Source organism: Gallinula chloropus (genome assembly GCF_964237585.1).
Source record: "Gallinula chloropus genome assembly, chromosome: 15".
Taxonomy (NCBI): domain Eukaryota; kingdom Metazoa; phylum Chordata; class Aves; order Gruiformes; family Rallidae; genus Gallinula; species Gallinula chloropus.
Genome location: NC_140100.1, coordinates 14,890,488 through 14,912,829, shown reverse-complemented (window position 1 = coordinate 14,912,829; position 22,342 = coordinate 14,890,488). Strand labels below are relative to the sequence as shown.

Genomic DNA, 22,342 nt, shown 5'->3' with positions numbered 1-22,342 from the left:
GGTTACGCGACGCAGGCCGCCCCCTGAGGCAAGTAGGCGGCGGGTTCGCGTCCCGCCGCTCCCCTGGGGGGGGGGGGTGGTCAGTGAGGGACGACACCCCTTGCTGGGGGAGGGAGCGTGAAGCACCGGGGTGCGGTGGGGCCGGGGGTGTCCCCCACCAAGCCGCGTCTCCTGAGGGGTTTTGCGGGCCGCGGACAAGCCTGCGGGGTGGGATGGAGCCGGGTCCCCTGGGGCCGCATGAGAGCCGCCTCGGGCTGGGCTGGCAGCCGCGGGCCTCTTGCCCCTCGGGCTGGCGTCTGAGCTGGAGAAGCGGCAGAAGGGAGGGAAGAGCCCTGCCCGCAGCAGCCGGCCGCACCGATCTTTCCCCGGTGTGCAGGGGGGGCGGGGGCTGCCGCTAGGATAAGGTTATGGAGCTGGATAATTTCTGTGTTGCGTTTCCCCTTGTGCCCCTGCTCCTCGTGAGAGGCGCCTCACTGACGAAGCCCACCCTGAACGGGGCTGGCAACGGCGGCTGCTGGGCCCTGCAGACATCTCTGGGATGGGAACGGAGCAGCTTCGCTTTGCCTTCCTCATCCGTTCCGTCCCGCAGAGCCATGGAGGTCCCTGCAGAGGGAAAGGAGCCCCCTGCCTTGCCCGCCGCTGCAGCTCTTCCCAGCGAGTCTCAACGGACGCCGGTGCAGATCACAGTGCTGGAGGCGTGGGATCTGGTAAAGTCCTTCTGAAAACACCTCCAGCGGTTTAATAAACGAGGCCAGAGCAATTCCCTGTGCCATGGTCCTGCCCGAGAGCAGGGGCGAGGCGGTAAGGCTGGAGGTGAGGGTATCGGAGGTGCCAACTGTGGCTCCCTCCTGCCCGCTGAGGGCTGTTTTGCAGAGGGAAGGCCCGTGACCCACACGCACCGGGCAGCACCTCGTGGGCAGCGGTGCGGAGGCGCTGGGTTGAAATCTCTCCCTGCCTAACTCTGTGTAGGTGGCAGCTTCAAGCAAAGCACAGTGAAAATGTGTATTGGTGAGACAAATGCCTCTGAAAAGATGTCACCTCGGATATAAAGTCAGATTTTCCTGCCGGCTACATCAGTTTAAATCCCGTTGAAACCAAAAGGCAGCGGTTCCAGTGCAGTTACAGGGCAAGACTGGGAGCTGGTCCCTACCAAACCATCACAACTACTGTATTCCCACGTGCTGCGTGATGCACCGAGCTGTCCTTAAAGTCTTCTCAAGGAACTGGCATTTAGGAGGGAAGGCAGAGGAGAAGCTCAGCTACTGCTGCAAGCAGAAAAATGCAAATCCCTCCTTCTGCTCTAGCAACAGCCTGAAAAAAACCCCAACTGAAAGCACCAGGCTGTTTGTTTGCTGGTTTGTTTTCAGTTTGGCCCTGTGGTATTTGAGTACCTCTCACCCTGATAGTTTCAACATCTTAGGTGAGAAATGGAAGGTAAGAGGAGGGAAAACAATGCTGCAAATAATAGCAGAGCAGCAGCCTGATTGCATCTGGTGTGCTGCTTTGTAGTTCTGATTGCTCCATCTTAGCAAAGGTGAAAGGAGGGAGGGTTACAGGGGTGCCAGTGCAAGAACAATAATGTGAAAAAAAAAAATCCCAGCTGTAAGAAGTGTGGAATCTGCTTAATTAGAGGTGATGGAAAGAAGGATGAGAGAGGAGTCTAGGATAATTAATGGTACAGAGAAAGGTTAATTGGATTCTTCTGTTTAGTTGTTCGTAAAATGTATGCTGGAGCAGCCAGGCAGAAGGGCTGAAAATTAAACCCAAGTGAATGAAGTTTCTTTCTGTGCAAGAGCCAATGTGGAACTAATTACCCCAGTGACACAGGGAGAGAGAGCAGAGGGAGTGTCCCATGGAGGTCAGGAATCCCTGCGGCTCGGGACTGAAGAAAAGCCGAGTTTGGCTACAGCCAATTGCCCTTGTGTTCAGGGCAGTGGCCACTCTTCCCTGGGTGGAGGAGCAAACCATGATTCTCCTGCTCCTTCCATAGCTGCCTGGCTCAGCACTGACGTGGCATTCTGCAGCCATGCAAGGTACACAAGTGTCCTGTGAGCTCAGCCATGTAGCTCGGGAGCTGCTTTCTTAGGTGACAACAAACACCTCAGGCTTCCTGGAGGCACAAAAGTATCAGTGGGGTATTTGGGGATTTACACTAGACAGGTCTTTTGCTGCTTTACCTGGGGTGAAGCCTGGACATCTCCATCTCCCCTGCCACAGCTCTGGATAATCCTTGGGCCATCACAGCAGGGGTGGAGCAGGAAATTTCCCTCTTAAAGACAAGGAAGGGTGAGGCCTCAGCACGGCCAAGGCCACAAAGATGATTAGAGGGCTGGAGCAGCTCCTCTATGAAGAGAGGCTGAGGGAGCTGGGCTGGTTCAGCCTGGAGAAGAGAAAGCTGTGGGGGGACCTCATTGCAGCCTTCCAGTCCCTGAAGGGAGCAGAGAAACAGGAGGGAATCAGCTTGTTCAAAGGGTAGATAATGGCAGGACAAGGGGGATGGAGTGAAGCAGGCTGCCCAGAGAGGGGGTGGGTGCCCCGTCCCTGGGGGTGTTCAAGGCCAGGTTGGATGGGGCCCTGGGCAACCTTGTGTAGCTCCAGGCCTGGAGGTTGGTGGCCCTGCCTGTGGCAGGGGGGTTGGAGCTCTGTGATCCTTGGGGTCCCTTCCAACCCAGACCAGTCTGGGATTCTATGATTCCCCATTTCTGTAGTGGAACAGCCAAAGACCTCCCACCAGTGAACCCAGTCCTGAACTGGGACAACTTCCATCCTGGCCTGTTGCTGCAGAGCCAACCGTGTCATGTGCTGTTTGCTTGGCAGAAAGCGATCAAAAGCGACGTGTCAGTTACGTTGGTGTGTGTGGAGTACAATGGAGCCATCCTGGGAGACTCCTCCAGGACTGATGTCTTGCCAAACGGGACAGCAAACTATAACTTCACGACCAGCTTTGAGTGCAGCCCCGATGGACCCAACTCCTGGGACGATGTCGCACAAAAACCTGTGCTCGGTAAGAACCTGACGCTCAATCTCCCTCCTTGGAGTTGGGTGCTGTCAGCTGCTCCACTCTGCCTGCCTGCTGCAGGAGTCACTGTTTTGAGAATAGCACCCCAGCAGCAGCAGTGGGGGTATCTCAGCACTTCTGGCCCCATCTCTGCCAGCTGGAAGAATCCCCTTTCACGTTGGCCTGCACTCCTTGGCTTCACTGATCTTGTCAGCTTTGGGAGATGAAGTAGGGGCATGTGCCAGAGCTGACACAGACCCCTTGCAGCCTGAAGCTGCCTGAGAAACTCAGCCAGCTCCTGTCTATTTGTCTCTCTAGTGACAGTGATGGAAGTGTTGCAAAAGGAGAAGAGACAGAAGGAGAAGACCACGCCTCTTGGCCAAGCTGTGGTGGACCTTCTCCCTCTGCTGCAAGGTACAACATTGACCTGCAAAGCCTCCCTAAGCACTTTGTACTCCCTGGGCCCTTTTGATCTTCACTTATGGACCCTTGACTGTAACTCACCACCTTTTGGCTGACACAAAATGTGTGGCCATAGAAAACTCAGTCTGGGGCACAGAGAGGGTGACATCAGCAGCTCAGTGTTAGGAGTCAGGTCAAGGTTTCTTTACAGGTCTCACTTGATGCTCTCCTCTTCCCTGTTTCTTCCCAGGACAGTGTTCATTTAAGGTCTCGGCTCCTTTGTATGCAGTGCCTCCCTCTCCATTAGAGAGCCTTCACCCGGAGGCCAAGGTATGTGGAATTTGGAACTGTTCCTTGGCTCTCTTGTCTCTCTGCTGCTTTTTAATGGGAAGGTGAGTGTGACTCAGCTGCCTAGCTCATCACAGATACGTTACGGCCCTATATGCTACAAGCTTGGAGGCTTTTTCTACTCCCATTGACGTCTGTCCCTAGTTGCCTATGATAGGTGAGGTCATGCTAGGAAATGCTAATGTGTGCAGCTATCAAATTGCTCTGGAACAAATCTTCCAGATGGAAAAGTGTAGTGCTGAAAAACCAGAGAAAGACAAAGGCAGGATTACCCACCTGGCACTATGAGGCTCCTTTCTGTGGGTAAAATGTCTGAGCCCATTATTGTACATGCTCTGACTGCCTCTCCTGCATGGTCCTTATTCCTTCAGCTGGTTGAGAAGTACCTGGTGAATAAAGCAGGGAATGAAGTGTGAGCCTAGGAAAACGTGTCTAGTTTGACTCCCAAGCCTGCCTACAGTTAGTGAATTGGGGATGAGGGGGGGCAGGTATTGCATTAGCTTTTCTGTATTTAAGAGGTGTTACCTAGTAAGCAAGGCAGGGGGGCACCTATTAGGGAGGAGAGATAATAAAAGCGCTGATGCTGACCGGCTGGTCTTTCATTGCACTCCATCCATCCATCCAGGTAATTAAAGACTGTACACAGCACGTGGAGGCAGGGCAGAGTCGAAGTGTGGCTCTGGCATGCTCTGAGTCACTGGGGAAGATCATTCTTTTCCACCCCTGATGTTCCTTCTCCGTGGCTCATTTTAGGAAACTCTGACTCTTTCTCCATAGCTTGTTTTAGGACACCTTTGGGCCATATGCCATGGCACCAGCAGGCTCTGATTTAAACCAAAATATAGCACTATTCCAACAAATTGATCAGGAAATTCCTTTCCTGTGCTGGTCAGTTTTCTTTTACATCTGTGGTTGGGAATAAGATAACATTACATGTCCTGGCCTTGGGTTTCTGCTTGCTTCTCCCTGAAGAGCAGGAGAGTTAGAGCTGTCTAGTTACTCTACTTGTTCCTTGTCCCACAGGCTGCCCTGGAAGTGACAGTGTGCACCGAGGAGCCCCTGCTTTCTGCAGCACAGCTTTCGGACGGTAACATCCTGAGCGTCACGCTGGAGGCAGCTTACTCTGTCCCCGAAGCGTTTGCCTCCACCAGCCCTCTGCAAAACTACATGGCTTGCTTGCAAGTCCCAGCAGCTGGGGAGGTGAGGATTGGTCCAGGCATGGCAAGAGAAGTTTTGGCTGTGGAGTGTTCTCCCACACTACCCCCCATGGAATGAGTGCCCAGGCCCGTGGGGTGTACAGCTCCCCTGCTTTTGGAATAGCAGTGTTTGTGAGAGCGCTCAGGGTCTCTCTGCGGTGTGATGTGTTCCTGCAACACACACAAAGGTCTGCTTGGCCTGATTTGGGTTGAAACTGGCAGGTTTTTCTCCACATGGCTATTTATTTTTTCTCCATTCTTTGTATGCCTGTGGTGGGGTGTGTTTTCCAAGCCAGGCCCCCGCACTGCTGCCATGCTTGGTTAGGCCCAGCTCAGAGCAGCTGGCACTTGCTTCTGCTCATGCTGGAAACATGAAGCCTTTCATTCTCATGTCTCTCTAGAAGGAAGTCCCCTTGGTCTTCACGAATGGCACCCTGAAGCTTGCTGGTGAAAAAGAGCCGTTACCCCGGCCCAAAAAATGGCCCCTTGCTAACATCATCGCCCCTGGCGCTCTGAGCATACCCCATTCCTTCATTGTTGGTGGCCCCTATGAGGATGAGGATGGAGAGCTCAACAAAAAGGAGGTGAGGAAGGACTGGCAGCATCATGACTGGAAGAGAACCAGCAGGTCTCACTGAAGGAACTGAGGCTTGCAGAGACATTCTACGGAGGCAGGTAGTCGCTCCTCTGTGCAGTGTCTGGATCTGGATGGTTCTCCTGGCAAAAGCTAACGTGCTGACTCACCACAGGAATGTTCCCTGGGGTGCATGTGGCAGGTCTGGTCCCCAAAAAGCCACCTGCTGCTTGGCTGGGAAATGTATTAACTCCTTGTGAGCCACGCTCTTAATACTAATGGGCTTGGGTGTCTGCAGGAAGGGCTGCTGCCTTCCTCTGCCAGGGTGGCCAGGGTGTTGGACACCTCTCTCTCTGACTGACTTTGTCTCCTAGGGGAGGTTCTGGGGAGGGTGATGCATGCTGTAGAGCTTGCTGTCCTGCCTCTAACCCTCTGCTGTTTTATGCAGGACAGGGAGTTTAGGATCCAAGCAGAAAGGATGAAAAGAATTGTATGGGACATGGAAAGGCGCCATTACCTGGATCCCACTGCAGCTGTCATGTAAGGGCACCTGAGAACCTCCCTTCCAGCACAGAGCAGTGGGGAAATACCACCCCAGAATGCACTCAGCTGTCCAAAGGCAGGGATCACCCACATGTGGGTGCTCCTAGACCTCTTCTGTGGTCAAACCATGTCTGCATCTTGCCTCCCATGGCTGCTATGGCTGTCTGTTGGCCAAAGGGAGCAGCTAACTGCCTGGAATTGCTGGCAGCAGCTCAGTTCTGCTGGGATGGGAGGAGATGAATTGACTGTAGCTGCTGTCTCCAGGCTGTAAATGCTCGTTCATGTTGCCAGCAACTGGAGCTGGTGACTGTTCCCTCCACAGTTTGAGGGAAGGGGAAGCAGGGTTACGATGAGCAGACATGGATTAGGGTGGCCCATGCAGCTCTCTGAGCTGCTAATTAAGTTTTGCTGAATTCCCAATCCATTTAAACCCTTTCACTCATGTGGACACTCTTAATTTTGCTTTCTTTTATTGGATAAACGTTACCTTTAATGGTTCCAGATACACTCAAGATCAGGATGAGTATCCCATTTCTCTTTCAATCCTGTTACGTTCTTGGCCTCAGCTGCATCGTGGCTGTGAGTTTCACAGCCAAATTACTCATTGTGTGGAAATACTCCCTTCTATCTGGTTTGATTACTCAAATTTTTTTCTTCCCCTCCAATTTCATCAGCCTGCCTGCTGGTTTCAGAGTTACCAGGCACATCAAATGGGAGCTCAGGGTCTGCTTGCTCTGTGCAATTTGGGTTTTATACCAAAGTCAATCATGTTCTTTCTTATTTGTTTCATTTCTGAAGTAACCAGGGGAGAGAGAAAACCTAGTGTGTTCCTCTCACAATTATTTTATAGCTGGTTGTGCCATAAATGCACACAGCAATGGATGGAGAAGAAAATGTGTACCTCAGTGTACCTCGTGGTAGCCTGAGGGTGCTCACTGCATCTCATGGGAGTGGGTCGAGGCAAACCCATGGTGGGGGATGTTTTGGGAGCTGCTGGAGCAGAAAGGAGGGTGGTGTGGCTCTCCAGCATGGTTTCTGCATCTCCTTATTGCCCTCCTTTGTGTTCAGCCTGCAGAAGCGCATTGCCGAGTGCCGGTGTTGGCCCGTCGAGGTCTGCAGGATGTCAGCAGCCTCAGCCAGCAAAAGGAAAACCAGCAAAACCGACAAGGTAGAAGTGGGGAGGGAGGGAGGGATGTGTTGTTCTGGCTTGTGGAGCAGCATTGTGTTATTGAATGTTTTCTTTTTGATGCCTTTGTAATACCAAAACTAGACTTGAACCAGCCAAAGCGAGTCAGAGAGCTGGAGGCTTTGTAAAGGGATTTATCAGCTTTATAGAGCTGTTGAATAGACAAAGGATGATATTTTTTCCTTGCAGCATAAAGACAGAGTTCTTGCTGATGGTCTGGGGTAGCTTAGTGGAAGGGGGTTGGGAAGAAAGTGCTTTTTGAGATTTGAGGTAATTCACTCAGCTTATTTTTGGCCAATGGGTTTTTGGAGTACCTTGAAGAAATTCATGCCTTCTTTCTCAGGGTGTAAGTACATTACAGTTTCAGACATAAACTGGGGTGGTGGAACAACAAAACAGCCCCTTAGTTAATGGTTCTGTTCCTGGTGGCTGGTGGTGTGAGAGCTCCTAATCTGCTTCAGGGCTGAGTCATGTAAGTTGGTGTAAATCTCTTTCTGCACTTGCCAGTGCCAGGATTCTGCAGCTCTGATGGAGATCCTTCTGCCTTACTCTCACCAGTCTGCAACTAGCCCAGACTCTCAGACCTCCTTAGCTCCCCAATTTCTGTCAAACCCCAGATGTGCAGCTCTGGGAGGGTCACATGCATTTGGAACCTCATGGTCAGTAATTTTGCAGCTGTATCTCAGAAAGCCTGTCCTGAGGAATAGCCCTCTGTGGGTCTTAGAAAGAAAAGATGCCCTGCAGGGACTGGGATAAAATTGATATTCTAGGTATGGAGTGAGTCGGGTGTGTGTATCCAGGTTGTCTCGGCTGCGTGCCAGTGAGAGAGCCACTGGCTCATCAGGTGCCTCGGGTTGCTGTGGCCTCTTCTTAATGGGATCGGTGACCTTGTTTCCTTAAAGAGAGTAACAGGCTGTTCAGTATCTCAGTCCCTTGTTCTGCGTTTCCAGGGAGATGAGGACAAGCAGATTTTCTTCCATGGCGTGGCGTATGTCAACCTGGTGCCTTTGCTGTGCCCTGGTGTGAAGCAGATCCGAGGGGCTTTTCGTGTCTTTCCCTACCAAGACACTGAGGTGTTCAAGAAGGTGAGAGCTGACCAGAAATCCAGGCTCTGCTCCAGCTCCACAGCTGTGTTTGTGCAGAGTGGTGCTGGGAGCAGGCAGCACAGGCAGCCTGGTACTCAGAGACTGGCTCTGAGGCTTCACCACCCCCCTGGTGATGGAGGAGAACAAGAAGACAAGCTTTTAGGTGCAGACTTCTCAAAGGCAGGGGATTTCTGAGCGTGTGGGAGCAGGTTTGGGGGCTGAGAGAAGCTCTGAATCTCACTCCACTCCCTTCTCTGGCAGCAGCTGAGCAGGGAGAGCTGTAAGATGCTTTCTCTCCCCAGTCTGGAACATGGGCAAATGCATTGCTGGGAAGAGCAAACAGTGGCTCTAAAAGGATAGCGTTACCCCAGGCAACAACCAAAAAAGCTGTCACTGGAGCTCTTTCAGCTGTAGCTCATGGAGGTTTGTTTGTCTTTGCATTTCTCCCCACTCTGTTACTAAGAATGACAGTTACATCTCCGTTTTTCCCACAGTATTCCTGGAACAGACCTGTGCTTGTTTCAGGAGAGCAGATGAACACCCTGCTTTTTCTGCCCACGTTAGCACTGCTGCCCAGGCGGCAGGAGCTGGGTGAATTACAGCCCTTCTCCCTGCCTCCATGCTCCCTCTGGCCGTCCTTGCAAAGCAGGACAAGGCACATGGCTCTGTGCTGGGCTGTGCTTGGACACCATGCTTCACGGTCTCCGGGCTGCAGGGCACTACGTGTCCCATAGCGTTTATCTGTGGCGAGTGAAGTGACACACACTCTGGCTGTTGGTGTCATTCCCTGGTTTTGGGGATGCTTTGGGCTGCTCCTTTGTCTAGGCAGTCTTGGTACAGCTGCTCTGACCTCTCCCCAGGATCCCCCCCAGTTCTTGCTAGCCCAACTCAGTGGTGGCTGGGAGGGAGCAGCCTGTCAGGGTGTGAACAGACAACCTGAAAACCCTGTTCCTTGGGATTCTCTGGCGTGTGTCAGGGAAGCTGTTCCACACTGGCAGGTGAGCTGGGACCTGAGAATTAATGCAGGGCAGGCAGGGGTACGCAAAAAATTGCAGAGCAGGCCTGGTGAGGGCAACCAGATTCATCTATTGGTCTACATCACCAGGCATGTCCACAGTCATGAAGCAGGCCCTGGGTCAGGCCAGGACGTCAGGCCAGCGGGTTGGGATCAGGGCAGCACAGGGCTGGGTTGCAGCATCATCTACCACATAGCTCAGGCAGAAATCAAGAGCCAGAACCTCAGTGAAAAATGCAGCTCTGAAGAGAAAACAGGGAGACTCACCAAGGCTTTCTCAGGTAGCTCATTTCATAGTCTAACTTGAGGCCCCACAGCTGTACAGGGTCAGAGCTGGCCTTGAGCACGGGCAGCTAAACTCCCAGGAGGGGAAGGACAAGCTTGCACAGCTTCTTAGTGCATTTCGGACCCTGACAGCATGTTTCCCAATGTGAAAGGTAAAGATGAAGTGTGTGGAATCTTAGTTTGTCCCTTGATTCTCTTGATTCCCTCTGTTCCCTGTTTTTTTTTCCAGACCAAAACTCAGCAGAGTGTTTTCCGGGATCTCAGGGGGCAGCTTAGTCTGACTAATGAAGAGTTAAGGACCCCACAAACCAGTACTCCTCCCCTTTCCAGAGCTGTTCCCAGCAAGACTCAGAAGGAAGACAAAATCACCAAAGACAAGGATTCCAACAGAAGGGTAAGGTCTAGAGAGACCATATCCACATCAGAAAGTAGCTGGGGCACCCAGAAACCAGAGATTGATGCTGTCTTGCCTCACACCACCTAAACAACTGCACAACTCGCTCTCCTGAACTTGAATCTGAAACAAGTGATGTATTTTCTTTTTCTTCAGCAGATGTCCAGTGCTTCCAAAACCCAGTTGTCAGATGCCAGTGTAGAAGCTGAAAATGCCACATATTGCCTTGATGGACAGGTAATTATGTATCTCCAAAGGGAAGGAGAGACTGCTAGCACGTCACTCCACCAGTGTCTCACACCTTCCACGCAATTAAACTCTTCAAGAGTGAGTTGGACAAGTGATGTTTTACGTAGATGCTGTCCTGGAGTTCTTCCAGTAACATCCAGCTGGAGGCCAGGCTAGCACTGGGCTAGAAGGTCTCTGTAAATAATCAGGCATTCATTTAAAAGGCTTCCTTTGTATTTTGGCTCCTTCCTCAAAGTGTCTCGAATGTGTATTGGTTCTGCAAGCAGATGGATTATCTGGGCTTCCTCCTTTTTCCTAGACTGGTTTCTTGAGCTGAATTTTGCTGCTGTAAATCATTCTGAGGGCGGGTTATAAAACAAGCTGTATCTCTGCAGTTTGAAGAAGATTTGCTGAAGATCTGTAGCTATATGCTCAGTCTTTCATCATGCCAGTAATGCCTCTAGACAGCACGACACTGAGAGCTCAATGTTTATCTTCCAGCAATACATTGAAGCAGGAACATTCCTGGTGATGGAGATAAAGCTGGACAAGGCCTTGGTACCAAAACGATCACGAGAGGAGCTCAGCAGAAGGTGAGTAAAGACGTGCTGTAGTTCTGGGGCTGGCAGCTCACTTCTGTAGGATAAAAACAGGGCTGCAGGGCAAGCCATCCTGTTGTAGTGCTCCATAAGGACCAATGGAGGGTCTGAGCCAAAGCCCACTGGAATCAGGGGGCGGATTTGGCCAGATTGCTTAAGAGGTGGCAATCTGGTGTGTTGGGAAAACACTGGTGTTCATCTGAGCTGGCATCTCCCCACCATTCCTCTCAGAGACACCAGAGCAGCACAACAGTGTCAGCATTCCCATCAGGGCTTTGTTTCCCATTAATCCCCATGGGCTTGCCTCTCACATGTGATGCTCAACTGCTTGGCTAGGACTGGCCGCCAGCGAGGGCTGCCCCGTGCAGCTGCTGTAACTTCACCCTAGTGCTCTGTCAGGTTGTTGTTGTTTTTTTCCTTTTCAGAAAGTTCTCTCACAATCTTCTACCTATTCCTTGGCCCTTGCATTTGTTTTCCTGTCCTTTCACTGTGGAGCTGTTCTCTCATCTCTGCTGCTTCGTGTCTTCCAGTGCCTGGCCTGAGGCAGTTTCTCCCTGCCCAGTGCAGTAGGCTTGCTGGGTTGCAGCCTAGGAAAGGCTTAGCAGGTACAATTTATTGAATAAAACAAGAGAATACACAGCAAATCAATAAAGGGGGACACATGCTGCTGGCGTGTCTCTCTCTAACAGAAATAGAAGCAGCAGCTATTGTTCAAAAGGAAAGTATGTGTTGCTTTCTAGGAAGAACAGGTTGGGGAGGCTGAACCCCCTAGAACAGGCCTTCTCCTGGCCCTCTTCAAACCACCTCTACTCTGCTGCAACGTGCATGAATTTAGTGTAACTGCCCCTCGTTCACCTGCCACGTGCAGCTGCAGGTGCCAGGCCTGTAAAATGAGTTGTGGGAAGGGCTCTGTGGTGGTGACACCTACACGTGTCCTGGCAGACCAGATCCAGAGTGAGGTTCTTTTTCTGGAAGGCTGTTCAAATACATATCTTAATAGCAAAGCATGGCTCTCTCTTGGCTTCCACGGCCCTCTTCTCTCGCTTGCCTTCCCCAAGTTGCTGGTTTTTCTTTCTCTCATCTGAAAGCCAAGCAGTTTAGTTTTCCTATCTACTGCTGATGAAGGTAACGTATCAGTGATGGGTGCTGTTCTAAGGGTGGGATTGTGAGCATGGGAGCTCCAGTACCCTCTTGTTCAGGCTTTGTGGCTTCCCAGGGATGGGTCTCTGCAGAGGAAAGTGACCTCTCAGGGACACAGTGCTAGATCACACAGCTGAGGGGTTTGTGTGGGACAAGGGGCCAGGGCTTGGAGAAGACAGCTAGTCAGGGGCTCTGTAAGCTGGCAGAGCACTTACAGGAGTGGTTTATATTTGGTGGGCAAGAAGCAGTTTGCTTTGCTAATTGGGTAGTAGCCATCACAGGGATGTGATGCTTTTGCTTGGTGGGCTGGATCATGTTCTAAGGACCAAAGGAGTTTTGGTGCTAGAGGGCAGGAAATCTGGGTGAAACTCCAGCCTGTTTTAACACCAAGGATCTTACTGAAATCTTAGCAAAATATTGTGGGAATCCTTAGGGTTTCTGATCAGTATTTGAAAGGTTGTTGTCACCCTAGTAGTGGTCCAAACAGGGTTGGTGTGGTGTCTAGGAGTCAGCACAGGGATGAGATGCCCCAGCCACACTGTGTGATGTTGGGAATTGATGGGTTTGCAGCACTGACATTCTTCAGAGCTTTCCTCAGGTTGGTACATTTCCTACAGCTGTTCTCTCAGACCCAGGGCTGAGTTAAAGGAATAGCATCTTGATAAGGTAATCTGCTTCTCCAGGAGAGTGTTTCTGATTGCCAGCAATAACAAGTGCTAACCCTACCCACTGGGCTGAGCTTCTACAATAGCTTTTGTGTGACAGGTCAGTCAAACCTAGTGAAAATAACTACATACATCTTCTCTAATCCCTGTGGAGTGTAATCACCAGCAGGGAGTGAGGCAGCAGCTAGTTTTCTCAAGGCATTGTGATTAGCTGCAAGCATCAAATGCAGGTGTCTGGTCTTTGCAGTTCATTCTTGGTCTGAGACTTCAGTTTCCCCTGTGAGGTGTCTCAGGGCCATGACAACAGGCTGGAGCCCAAGACAAGCCAGTGTTGCTGTCAGCGTGTCTGATCTCTTCTGGCCTCTCACTGACAGGGTCAAGCAGATGATTCCTCCTCGCCCTCTGCTGCCGCCGCGGACTACAGGAGCCAAGAAGGTATGTGTGAGAGCCTGTGGCCTTGCCACCACTCTGCCACCTCACCCTGCCCTCATCCCTCTCACACAGGAGAATCTTCATTCTCAATCACAGCCCCACAGCAGTGTGTCCATGAGGTTTGAAGAGGAAAGAAAACTTGTGGATGTGTTATCTTGGTGGTGGTGTGCCTTGAGAAATCACTCCTGACTGCATCACTCATGTCCATATGAAGGCAATAGGATGCTGGGGAAAGAGGCTACCAGAATGTTATGTTTCCCCCAGGCAGTGCCAACAGCTTCTTGCCCATGTGCTTCACCAGACCCAGGCAAACATGAACAGAATCATCCCAAACCACTCTCAGATTACCCAGAATTTTTGAGCACTTCTCTGTGTGTGCAGCCTTAGAGAATGGTCTGAGAGTGCTGGCACATCTTCTGTGGGTAGAGAGCAGCTGTGGCAGGAGAATGGCCTCACATGGCCCCTGGCTGATGGTAAATGCAAAGCAACAGCGGGGGAAGAAAGGGTATTTCAGTAACTGCCCCTGGTGCTGCTGCAGAGCTGATGGGTGCTGGGCTGCCTGGGTGCACAGGGTGATACATTTGGGTTCTTGCAGCACATGGAAGCCTCTGCTGCTGAGATTCTGGAGATTACACCCTGCTGAAGAGGGCTGCCCTGTGAGTTTAAAAGGCTCCCAGCAAATGAGATGTATTTTATTTACAGTCAATTATACTTCCATAGAAGAGACAACGATGACTGAAACACTGGCTTCCAATTGGAAAATACAGCAGGAGCAAGATCTAATTATGGCAGAGCTCTTGTGTATTTACACATAGATATTTTTGCAGCCCTTGGGCATGGACAAGGAAGGATGTGTGACAGACTAATTGAGCCTTGAACCCGGTGGAGTTTGTGGGAGCGTGGGCTCTGGCAAATAAAACATCCTTTCCATGCTGATGCCCTAAGTGATTTGTGAAGCTCAGCTATTGGTTTGTTTCCTAGGCTGTGGAAGATTATCACAGCTGTGTCACAAGCATTGCTGTTGCCATCCTAAGTGAATACCACGAGCTCTTTGGGAAGGGGCTGCCTGGCTGGGGAGCGACAGACCACCAAACCCTGGAGGAACAGAAGCATCAGCTCAACTTCGAGCTCAACAGCTCTGGGAAATATTTTGCTTTTAAGGAACAACTGAAGGTAAAGAGTCCACTATGCTTTGCTCTTCTGGACTTGTTTCATCCTGGCACTTTCTCAGTGAGGAGCTGCTGTCCGTGGTGGTAATTTAGGGTGACGTGGTGCTTCGGAATCCCTTCCTGCCACCCGGGGTGGTGGCAGCAGGCATGGGGAGGGACAGGCTTTTCTTCTAACACAGCAGGCACCAAGCTGATGGGAGAACCATTCCTGTCAAAGAGGGGAGACTCCAGGGCTGATCCCTTTGCACCATGCTTATACCCTGAGGAAGGCAGAGCTGAGTGCTCTTGCTCACTCACAGTCTGGCCTGGCAGGAAGAGGGGTTCCCCTCTTCCCACACTCTGCCCAGAGAATCCCTCACTGGGATGAGCCTTCCTACATGTCCCTCCACTGGTGTGTCAGGGAGAGCCAGGGCTGGGAGGTGGGAAAGGGATTCAGCCCTGCTTGCTTTTTGTCCTTTTATCTGTGCCAGGTTGGATTTTTTTTTCCTCAGAACCAAGTTGGAGCATCAGGCAAAATCAGTGTGTCCTGGCTTGATGTTACTGTGCTTGTGGAGCTGGTGGGGAGCGCAGGGAGGGACCTGCCTTGTCCAACATCTCCATGTCCATACATCTCTGCAGTATGCAGTGGTGAAGATTGTGAGGGAGAAATACCTGAAGACCACAGCGTTTGAGACCCAGGAGCAGTTCCAGGCATTTCTCAGCGAGCTCTACGTGTACCTTGTGGACCAGATGCACGTTGCCCTGAACCAGGTAGGGAGAACCCGAGGTGACCTGGGACATGATTTTGCTGTGGATCCAGGGCTGCATGCAGCAAAGGCAGAGGGACTTCTGCTGTCAAGTCAGAAGCAGGTGCTTTCATTTGCTGTGGTTATCACATGCGTGCCCTGAGCCATGCTCAGAGGAAGGATCTGGTGCATCTTTATCCCACTGCTCCGAAATCCTGATGGTGGGAGATGGGCAAGACACCTCCAGCCAAAGCTGCTGTAGCTGGCTCCTGGTGAGGGTGATGGGTCTGTGCCACCTGCCACTCACCCAGGGACGCCACGGAGGAAGCTGGACATGGCCTTGATCTCAGGGATGCTTTTCCTTGTCCCAGCTGCAGATCATGGACATTGCCCTGTCGCTGCCTGGTGGGGGTACCTGGGTATGACAGGAACATGTCCCACGACAAGCAGAGCTGGGACAGCTTGTCCTTCCAACCGGCCCAGCCCCAGCCATGCTGTACTGGATGCAGTGCTGGACTGGGAACTGCTGCTGTGCTGAGATCACACGAACTGTTCTTACCCTGCCAGGGGCTAACGCTGTCTTGCTCCCTACCAGCTGCTCTCTGAAGAAGCTGCTTCTCCTGCCCCTGTGTCCCACATGACTGAGGAGCAGCTCCAGCTCTTTGCTCACGAAGCTGAAGTCAACAAGGACTACAGGCTGGCAAGGCACTACCACCAGCAGGTAAAGGAGGCCCTGTTCTTTCCTGTCTCCTGTGTGTCTGGGCTGGCAGCCAGCACGCCATCGCAGCGCTGTGGGGCCCGTGTTGCTGACAGCTCAGCCATCCCTGGCTGTTGTGTAGGGAGGAAGGAGGTGGATTTGACCAGGATACTCGGGCTGAACGTGTGAGGGATTTTCTAGGGAGATGCTGCTCTCTGGAGGATGTGAGACAGCCTGGCTGGTCGCTCAGGATTTCAGCCTCAAGGCCAGGGGGAATGGGATGAGCTGGACCAAAAGGCATGCTGGGTCAGCACTGGGGACACAGGGCCCTCTGACAGGAGGCTAGGAGGAGGTCAACAAAAGCTGAAGGACGTGTTAGGTGAAGGAGGCTTAGAGGAAGCCAAGTGTATCCCAGTGAAGGGAAACCCCTGCATGTGACAGATGTGGGGTTTTGACTGTTGTTAAACTGGGCTGGGGTGGCCAAAGAAAAGCTCTGGTCATTCCAGAGTTGTCCTCCCAGTCCACTGTGCATGCTGAGGGTGATTGCAGCAGTCCTCACTCCAATGGTGGTCTCTTGTCTAGAGGTTAGCTCAGGACCAGTGCAACATCCAGTACTGGCTGGACTATGGGGCGTTCTGCCTCCTGCTCGAGGAAACAACCAAAGCCCACGAGTGCTTCCAGCGGGCTCTTTCTTTGGACCCCCATCACATCCAAAGGTGCTGTGTGCTCCCGGCGGGAGGGTGGGGGTGTCCCTTATCCCATTGTCTGAGGTCTGCAAGGCCAACCTGCCCCACGCTGTCCCCAGCTTACTGCTCTGTGGGATCGTGGCCACCATGCTGCAGCACTATGAAGATGCAGAGATTTTCTTTGAGAATGCCTGCTGCTTGGAGCCATCCAGTGTTGTAGCCTGGACACTTTCAGGTACAAAATCAAGCCAGCCTGCATGCTCCAGGCATTCCTGTAGATCCCAAGCATTGTTTCTGCCCCTGATGCTCTTCTCCTTGCTCTGATCTGAGGGCTAAGGGGAGGATTTTGCTAAGAGTCAGATGTCTGCTTGTGTTGCTTTCTGTTTCCCAAAGGTTTGTTTTATGAGCTGCAGAATAACAATATTCAGGCAGAAATGGCCTTTCGTGAGGCTAAGAAGCTCCTGCAAGCACAGCTGGCCAAGGAAAGGAGCATGGCCGAGGCTGCTGAGGGAGAAAGAGGGGAGAAGCATGTTCCTGCTGGGTGTGTGAATTCTCCCAGCCCAGGCCCAGAAGAGTGTTTGCCAGGTAATTCCCAGAACAACCAGGAGGTGGGGGCGGAGTGGTGTGGGAGGTGGTGGACAGAGAATTTTTGGAAGTATTTCTAAGAGGAGAAATACTAAGGGTAAAGGAAGATCACAGAGTCACAGAATGGTTTGGGTGGGAAGGGCCCTCAGAGCCCCCCAGCACCCCCCTTGCCGTGGGCAGGGACACCTCCCCCCAGCCCAGGGTGCTGGGGGGAGGTGCTTTGGGAACCATCCAAGCCTTGAACCCTGCCAGGGATCCAGGGGCAGCCCCAGCTTCTCTGGGCACCCTGTGCCATGGCGTCCCCGCTCCTCGGGAAGGATTCTCTCTACTTCAGCCTCCTCCTCCACCTTCTGGCTTTTACACCATGTTGCTCAGATTCCTCTGTCCCAGCCAGGGCCTCTGCTCTTCCTTCAGACATAACAAGCCCACTTTGGGACTGACAGTGACACATTTTCTTACAGCACCATCCCCTGCTGCAGGACCTAGCCAACCTCCCTGCACAGTCTTCATGAAGGCAGTGGAATTCCTGATGAAAGTCAATGCCATCCAGGTCAGCTCAACATGGAGCGGAGGGGTGGGCAGGGAGTCGCTCTCCTCCCCATGGTTATTACCAAAGAGCTGGTGGTGAGCTCCAGCAAGCTCCTGTCTTGGGCTTAAAGAACAAGCTGGAGTTTCCCCCAGCTTGAGGGAGCGAAACTACCACTGCCAGGCAGGGCATGTGGAGCCAAATGCTGTCTGGGGGACAGTCACCTCTGGCAGGCGAGGTTCTTGGGGCACTGCAGAGGGAACAGCCAAGTCAGGCATGGTGCAGATGTGCTCTTCTCTGTACGGTCATCCATCATTGTGATGCTTCCAAGATGCTGCTTCCAAGATGCTGCTGGTACTCCTTGCTTGCTTCAGACACTTGTATATGTCAAGAGTAATGCTTATGTGGCATGTCCCTGTCCCACACGGTTGCCTCTGTGGGATCTTTCACGGCAGAAAGAGTTGGCTAAAGCAAAACAGAACTAGAAGGAAGGGAAGTAAATATTCAAAGGAGAGGGAGCAGGGAGTATCTCCTGTTCTCTGTTCATGGAAGTCAGACAGGTGCAGGTCAGCCCTCCTGCTGTGTGTTTCCAGGGGTGCTGGTGGTTTGCCTGCTCTCCTAACCGTGCTGTGCTGTGTCTCTGCAGTTTGTTCACAGAGCGCTTGCCCACGAGCTGCTGAGCTTTCAGGGAGCTCCCTCCTGTGAGTACTACCTGGCGCTGGCCCAGACGTACCTGCTGAAGGAAGATCTCCCCAGATGTGAAGAATGTCTCTGTGAGGCTGTTGGGATTGACTATGTGGTAATTCTTGTTGTGTTCCTAGGGCGCAGCACGGTGTCCCAGAGCAGGACACCGGCTGTAGACACAGTAGGACACAGTAAGCAGGACACAGTACAGCAGCAGACCCTGTGTGTGTTGTTGCTGTGTCTGGACCTAGACCTCAAGCTCTATTTCCACTTGAGCAATTCTGATGTTAGCCTGCAGTAATTTCTGCAGGGGAGGACAGTCATAGCTGATGACCCACATCAGGTTGTGGCTGCAGCACTACCCTCTGCATTACCCTGCTTATTACTCGCCTCCTGTCATCTCCTGCACAGACAGGCAGCATTTCTGAGCGAGGATTCCTTGCTCAGCAGCATCTGCTTCCCTTTTCTCTTTGAACACGTTTATCCTGATACTCTCTCCCTTTGTTGGTGAGTCAGTTTCTGTTTCATGAGAAACAAGGTGGCTATTCAGCAGAGAGGGGGCTCAGGTTGAGTGGAAGGCAGAAGGTAGCCGACATCTCCGAATTCCTTGCTGCAGGCTGGACACCGTGCAGGGACAGACTGGAGGGGACTCCCAGTGCTGGTGTTATGCCAGCAGCCCACATTCTTGGTTTTAACTCCTCCTTTCTGCTGCTTGCTGGATCCCTGTCCTTCTCCCAGGTGTCTCTCTCCTCTGTCTCCCAGCCTCATCTCATTCCTGCCTTTCCATGCACAGAATCCAAATGTCTGGGCGCAGAAGGGGCACCTGTGCTACCTGAAGAGGGACTTTGGCAAGGCAAGGCAGTGCTATGAGCGAACCATCAGCTTTGCAGAGGATGCTGCAGATATGCACTTTGTCTACCTGCGCCTGGGCTCCATCTACCTGGAAGAGAAAGAGGTGAGCAGCAGGAGAGGAGGAAGAGAATGGTACCCCAGGTGCAAAACATCACCAGCCATAGCTGTAACCCCACCAGACGGGGGGAATTTGGCAAACTCCTGAGATGGGGAGATGGGGCTGTCTGCAGAGCTGTGCCTGTGATGCAGTGAAAACCACAATGATCTCTCTTCTGACAGTATGGCCAGGCAAAGCAGACCTATCTTCTCGCCTGCAAGAACTCTGCATCCTGTCTCACCTGGCTGGGGGTTGGAATCGCCTGCTACAGGGTAAGTGTGACTGCCTTCAAGCCATCTGTGCTTTGATCAGCTCTGTGGCACGGGGCTTGCTTTTGTGGGATCCCCTTTAGTACAGAAAAGCTTAGCAGCCTGTGAAACCAGTGCTCCGACGGCCATCATGCACTGTGACAGTCCCAGCAGCAGAACCCTGGGCTGAGATGTCAGAGGATGGTCCCCCTCAGCAGCTGCTCAGGGAGCAGCAGCCCTTCCCCAGGGCAGGGGGATTTCTGGGACTGCCAGCACCTCCTTCCCCAGGATGTCACTGCAAGCTGGGCTTTGCTCAGAGCTCCTGCCTGCACGTGGCCTGCATGTCAACATGAAGGAATTCAGCGGAATGTCAGCACAGAGGACACTCAGTGCCCTCACTGCCCAAAGGAATCTGGTGCCTGTGAAGGGCTGCCAAGGGTGCCCAGCACCGCGGCACCTTCTGGAGGTTCCTCCAAGGGAATTTGGCAGAGGGATGCAGACAAGGGAGGAACTTGAACTTCTCTGTTTCCCCTTTGGCCACCTGGGAGGCTGTGGACTAGAGCCAGGGAGGCAAGTAGTGGTGCTGGCTGCAGCCCACCAGGCACCCCCTGACTCTGGGGAGCTGCCGCGCAGCGGGAAAAGGGATCAGGACTAGAGGTGTGTTTTGCTGTGGAGCTGGACCACTGGGTTCCTACAGGATGGGAACAGTCGGTTCTGCTCTCCTTACGGGTGGGGGCTGACCCATAAATACAGTGCATGCTCCCGAGGGGGAGAGGCTTCTCCTCCAGGCTGGGGGGCTGGACCCTGGCACGGCAGATAACCGGTTGTCTCTGCCCTACATCCTCTCCCCATGTCCCCACCAGGGAAGCCCTGCTAGACACTCTTGTTGCACTGATTTCTTTGAGTGCTGGAGCAGATGCTCACTTGGTTCTGGGGTCCTTTCTGCCTGTCTTATGTTTTGTCCACACCTCTCCTTCTCTCTGTGAAGCTGGGAGAGCTGCTGGAAGCAGAGGACGCTCTCTCTGAAGCCAATGCCCTGAACAACTCCAACGCTGAAGTGTGGGGATACCTTGCCCTCATCTGCCTGCACGTGAGTGCCCAGCCCCGCAGAGCTCTTACTGGGGCCTATTCACCAGCCCAAAGAGCAGGTCATAGAGATCTTGGTGGTCAAAACAGTTTGGGGAGCGTGTTTGGGTAGCAAAAGCGGTGCCATTTTGATGTGCTTATCCCCCTTCACAACGAGCTGTCTTAGAGCTCGTTACTTGGCTGAGAACGCGTGTCCCCTCATCTCCTCTCCTCTCCCCAGGGAGGACGGCAGCTGGAGGCAGAGCAGTGCTACAAGTACGCCCTCAAGGTTAGTGGCTGCGGGGCCGGCTGCGGGGGGCTGCCGGCGGCGGGAAGGAAGCCGACCCAGCACCCCCGGAGCGCGAAGCATGTCCCGCCCCGGCCTGTCCGGAGCCCGTGAGGCTGCGGCATGGAAGAAGGGGCGTACGGCTAGCCGCCCGGTCCCAGCTGATACCGGCCTGAGAGGAACCGGCCGGCTGGTTCCCGGGGGAGGGAGTCCCGGGGGGGGCGGGGGGGCGATGGGTGTGTGGGTGCCCCCGGGACTGGCCTGAGGATCCCCCCTCCCCTTTCCTGCAGCTGGCCCTGAGGAACGACGCGTTGCTGCGGGAGATCCTCGCCGCCCAGGAGCGGTTCGGCTTCGGCAACCCGTCCCTCTGAGCCCCGCCTCCCCCCGCCCCGAGCCCGTTCCACATAAACTCCCCCGGCCCCAGCGCCCCGTCTCCGCCTCTCCCGCCATCGCGGTCAGCGCCGCAGGCCGGACGCGGGTCTGGCCCCGCCCCGCCCCGGGGAACGCGGCGCGAGCCGGCCCGCGAGGCACGTGACCGGTCCCGTGCCCGCCCCGCGCGCTGAGGCAGCGCGCGCGCGGATTGGCCGCGGCCGCGCGGGACGGTTGAGGCAGCGGCGCGCGCCATGGCGGCAGGTAGCGGCCGGGGGGCCGGGAGGTACCGGGGGTGTCGGCGGGGTTGGAGGCACGGAGAGGCGACACCGGGCCTGTCGGGAGGGAGGGGAGGGGAGGGGGGGGGTCGGAGCGCGGAGATACCGGGGGTGTCTCCGGGGCTTGAGGGGGGGGGGGGGTTCGGACCACGGGGTTACCGCGGCCGTCACTGGGCTCGGGGCTGGGGTACGGGGTTAACGGGGCTGTCACGGGGCTGGGGGTCTCGGAGCACTGCGGTAACGGGGCTGTCACGGGGCTGGGGGTCTCGGAGCACTGCGGTAACCAGGGCGTCACCGAGCACGGGGGTTACACCGGAGCTGGGGGGTCCCGGAGCACTGCGATGGCGGGGGCGGCGCCGGGGCCGGGGGCAGGCTGCGTGCTCGGGGCACGGAGGTACTGGGGGCGACGCCGGGGCCGGGGGCGCTGGGAGCACGGAGGTGCCGGGGTGCCGGCAGGGCAGAGCACCTCGGGACGCGGGGGCGTCGGCAGAGTCCCTGGTGCCGCGGGTAACGGGCCGTCCGGGCGGGGCTACGGCGCTCCTGCCGATCCCGGTACCGGCAGCCTGGCAGCGCCCCTACCTGAACGTCTTCAAGCATTTCCGCGTGGAGGAGTGGAAGCGCTCCGCCAAGGAGGGGGACGTGGCCGCCCTCACGGTAACGGGGGAGCACCAGGAGGGCGGCGGGGGGGGGCACCGGCCGTGGGTCTGCAGCGCTGACCCTCCTGTCACCCCTTTCTGTGGGTCCGGAAGGATGCGAGGCTGAAGGCAACCGTGTACCGGATCCGGGGCTCCAGCCCCGCCAGCAACTACCTGCAGCTGCCCCGGACGGGGACGCAGTCGCTGGGGCTGACGGGGCGCTACCTGTACCTGCTCTTCAGGCCTGTGCCCCGCAAGCACTTTGTCGTCCACCTGGACATCGTCACCAAGGTGTGTGACACAGGGTGGCCTCGTTAAGCTGCTGTCATTGTTGTTGGCGTCACGGCCTA

At 54.2% G+C, this 22,342-nt stretch overlaps 2 protein-coding genes across 2 annotated transcripts in view; both read left to right on the top strand.

The window, feature by feature from the left end:
* Positions 1-593: 593 nt before the first annotated feature.
* Positions 594-21,081, top strand: CFAP70 (cilia and flagella associated protein 70; the record flags this gene model as incomplete). The annotated part of the gene is made up of 26 exons (XM_084271233.1): positions 594-707; positions 2,818-3,004; positions 3,317-3,412; positions 3,651-3,730; positions 4,772-4,948; positions 5,346-5,528; positions 5,967-6,058; positions 7,130-7,229; positions 8,198-8,332; positions 9,862-10,026; positions 10,186-10,263; positions 10,756-10,847; positions 13,033-13,093; positions 14,072-14,263; positions 14,878-15,009; positions 15,580-15,705; positions 16,264-16,397; positions 16,487-16,602; positions 16,761-16,952; positions 17,414-17,502; positions 18,125-18,277; positions 18,956-19,117; positions 19,294-19,383; positions 20,348-20,449; positions 20,666-20,713; positions 21,001-21,081. The coding sequence occupies 26 exons, from the start codon at positions 594-596 to the stop codon at positions 21,079-21,081; spliced, it is 3,177 nt and encodes a 1,058-aa protein (XP_084127359.1).
* Positions 21,082-21,333: 252 nt separating this feature from the next.
* WDR90 (WD repeat domain 90) overlaps positions 21,334-22,342 on the top strand; it is a gene marked incomplete at its 5' end in the record, with an annotated part of 32,462 nt that continues 31,453 nt past the window's right edge. The window contains 3 exons of the mRNA XM_084271232.1: positions 21,334-21,343; positions 21,848-22,011; positions 22,107-22,283. Coding sequence (XP_084127358.1) covers positions 21,334-21,343; positions 21,848-22,011; positions 22,107-22,283 — 351 coding nt within the window. The remainder of the gene's footprint in view (positions 21,344-21,847; positions 22,012-22,106; positions 22,284-22,342) is intronic.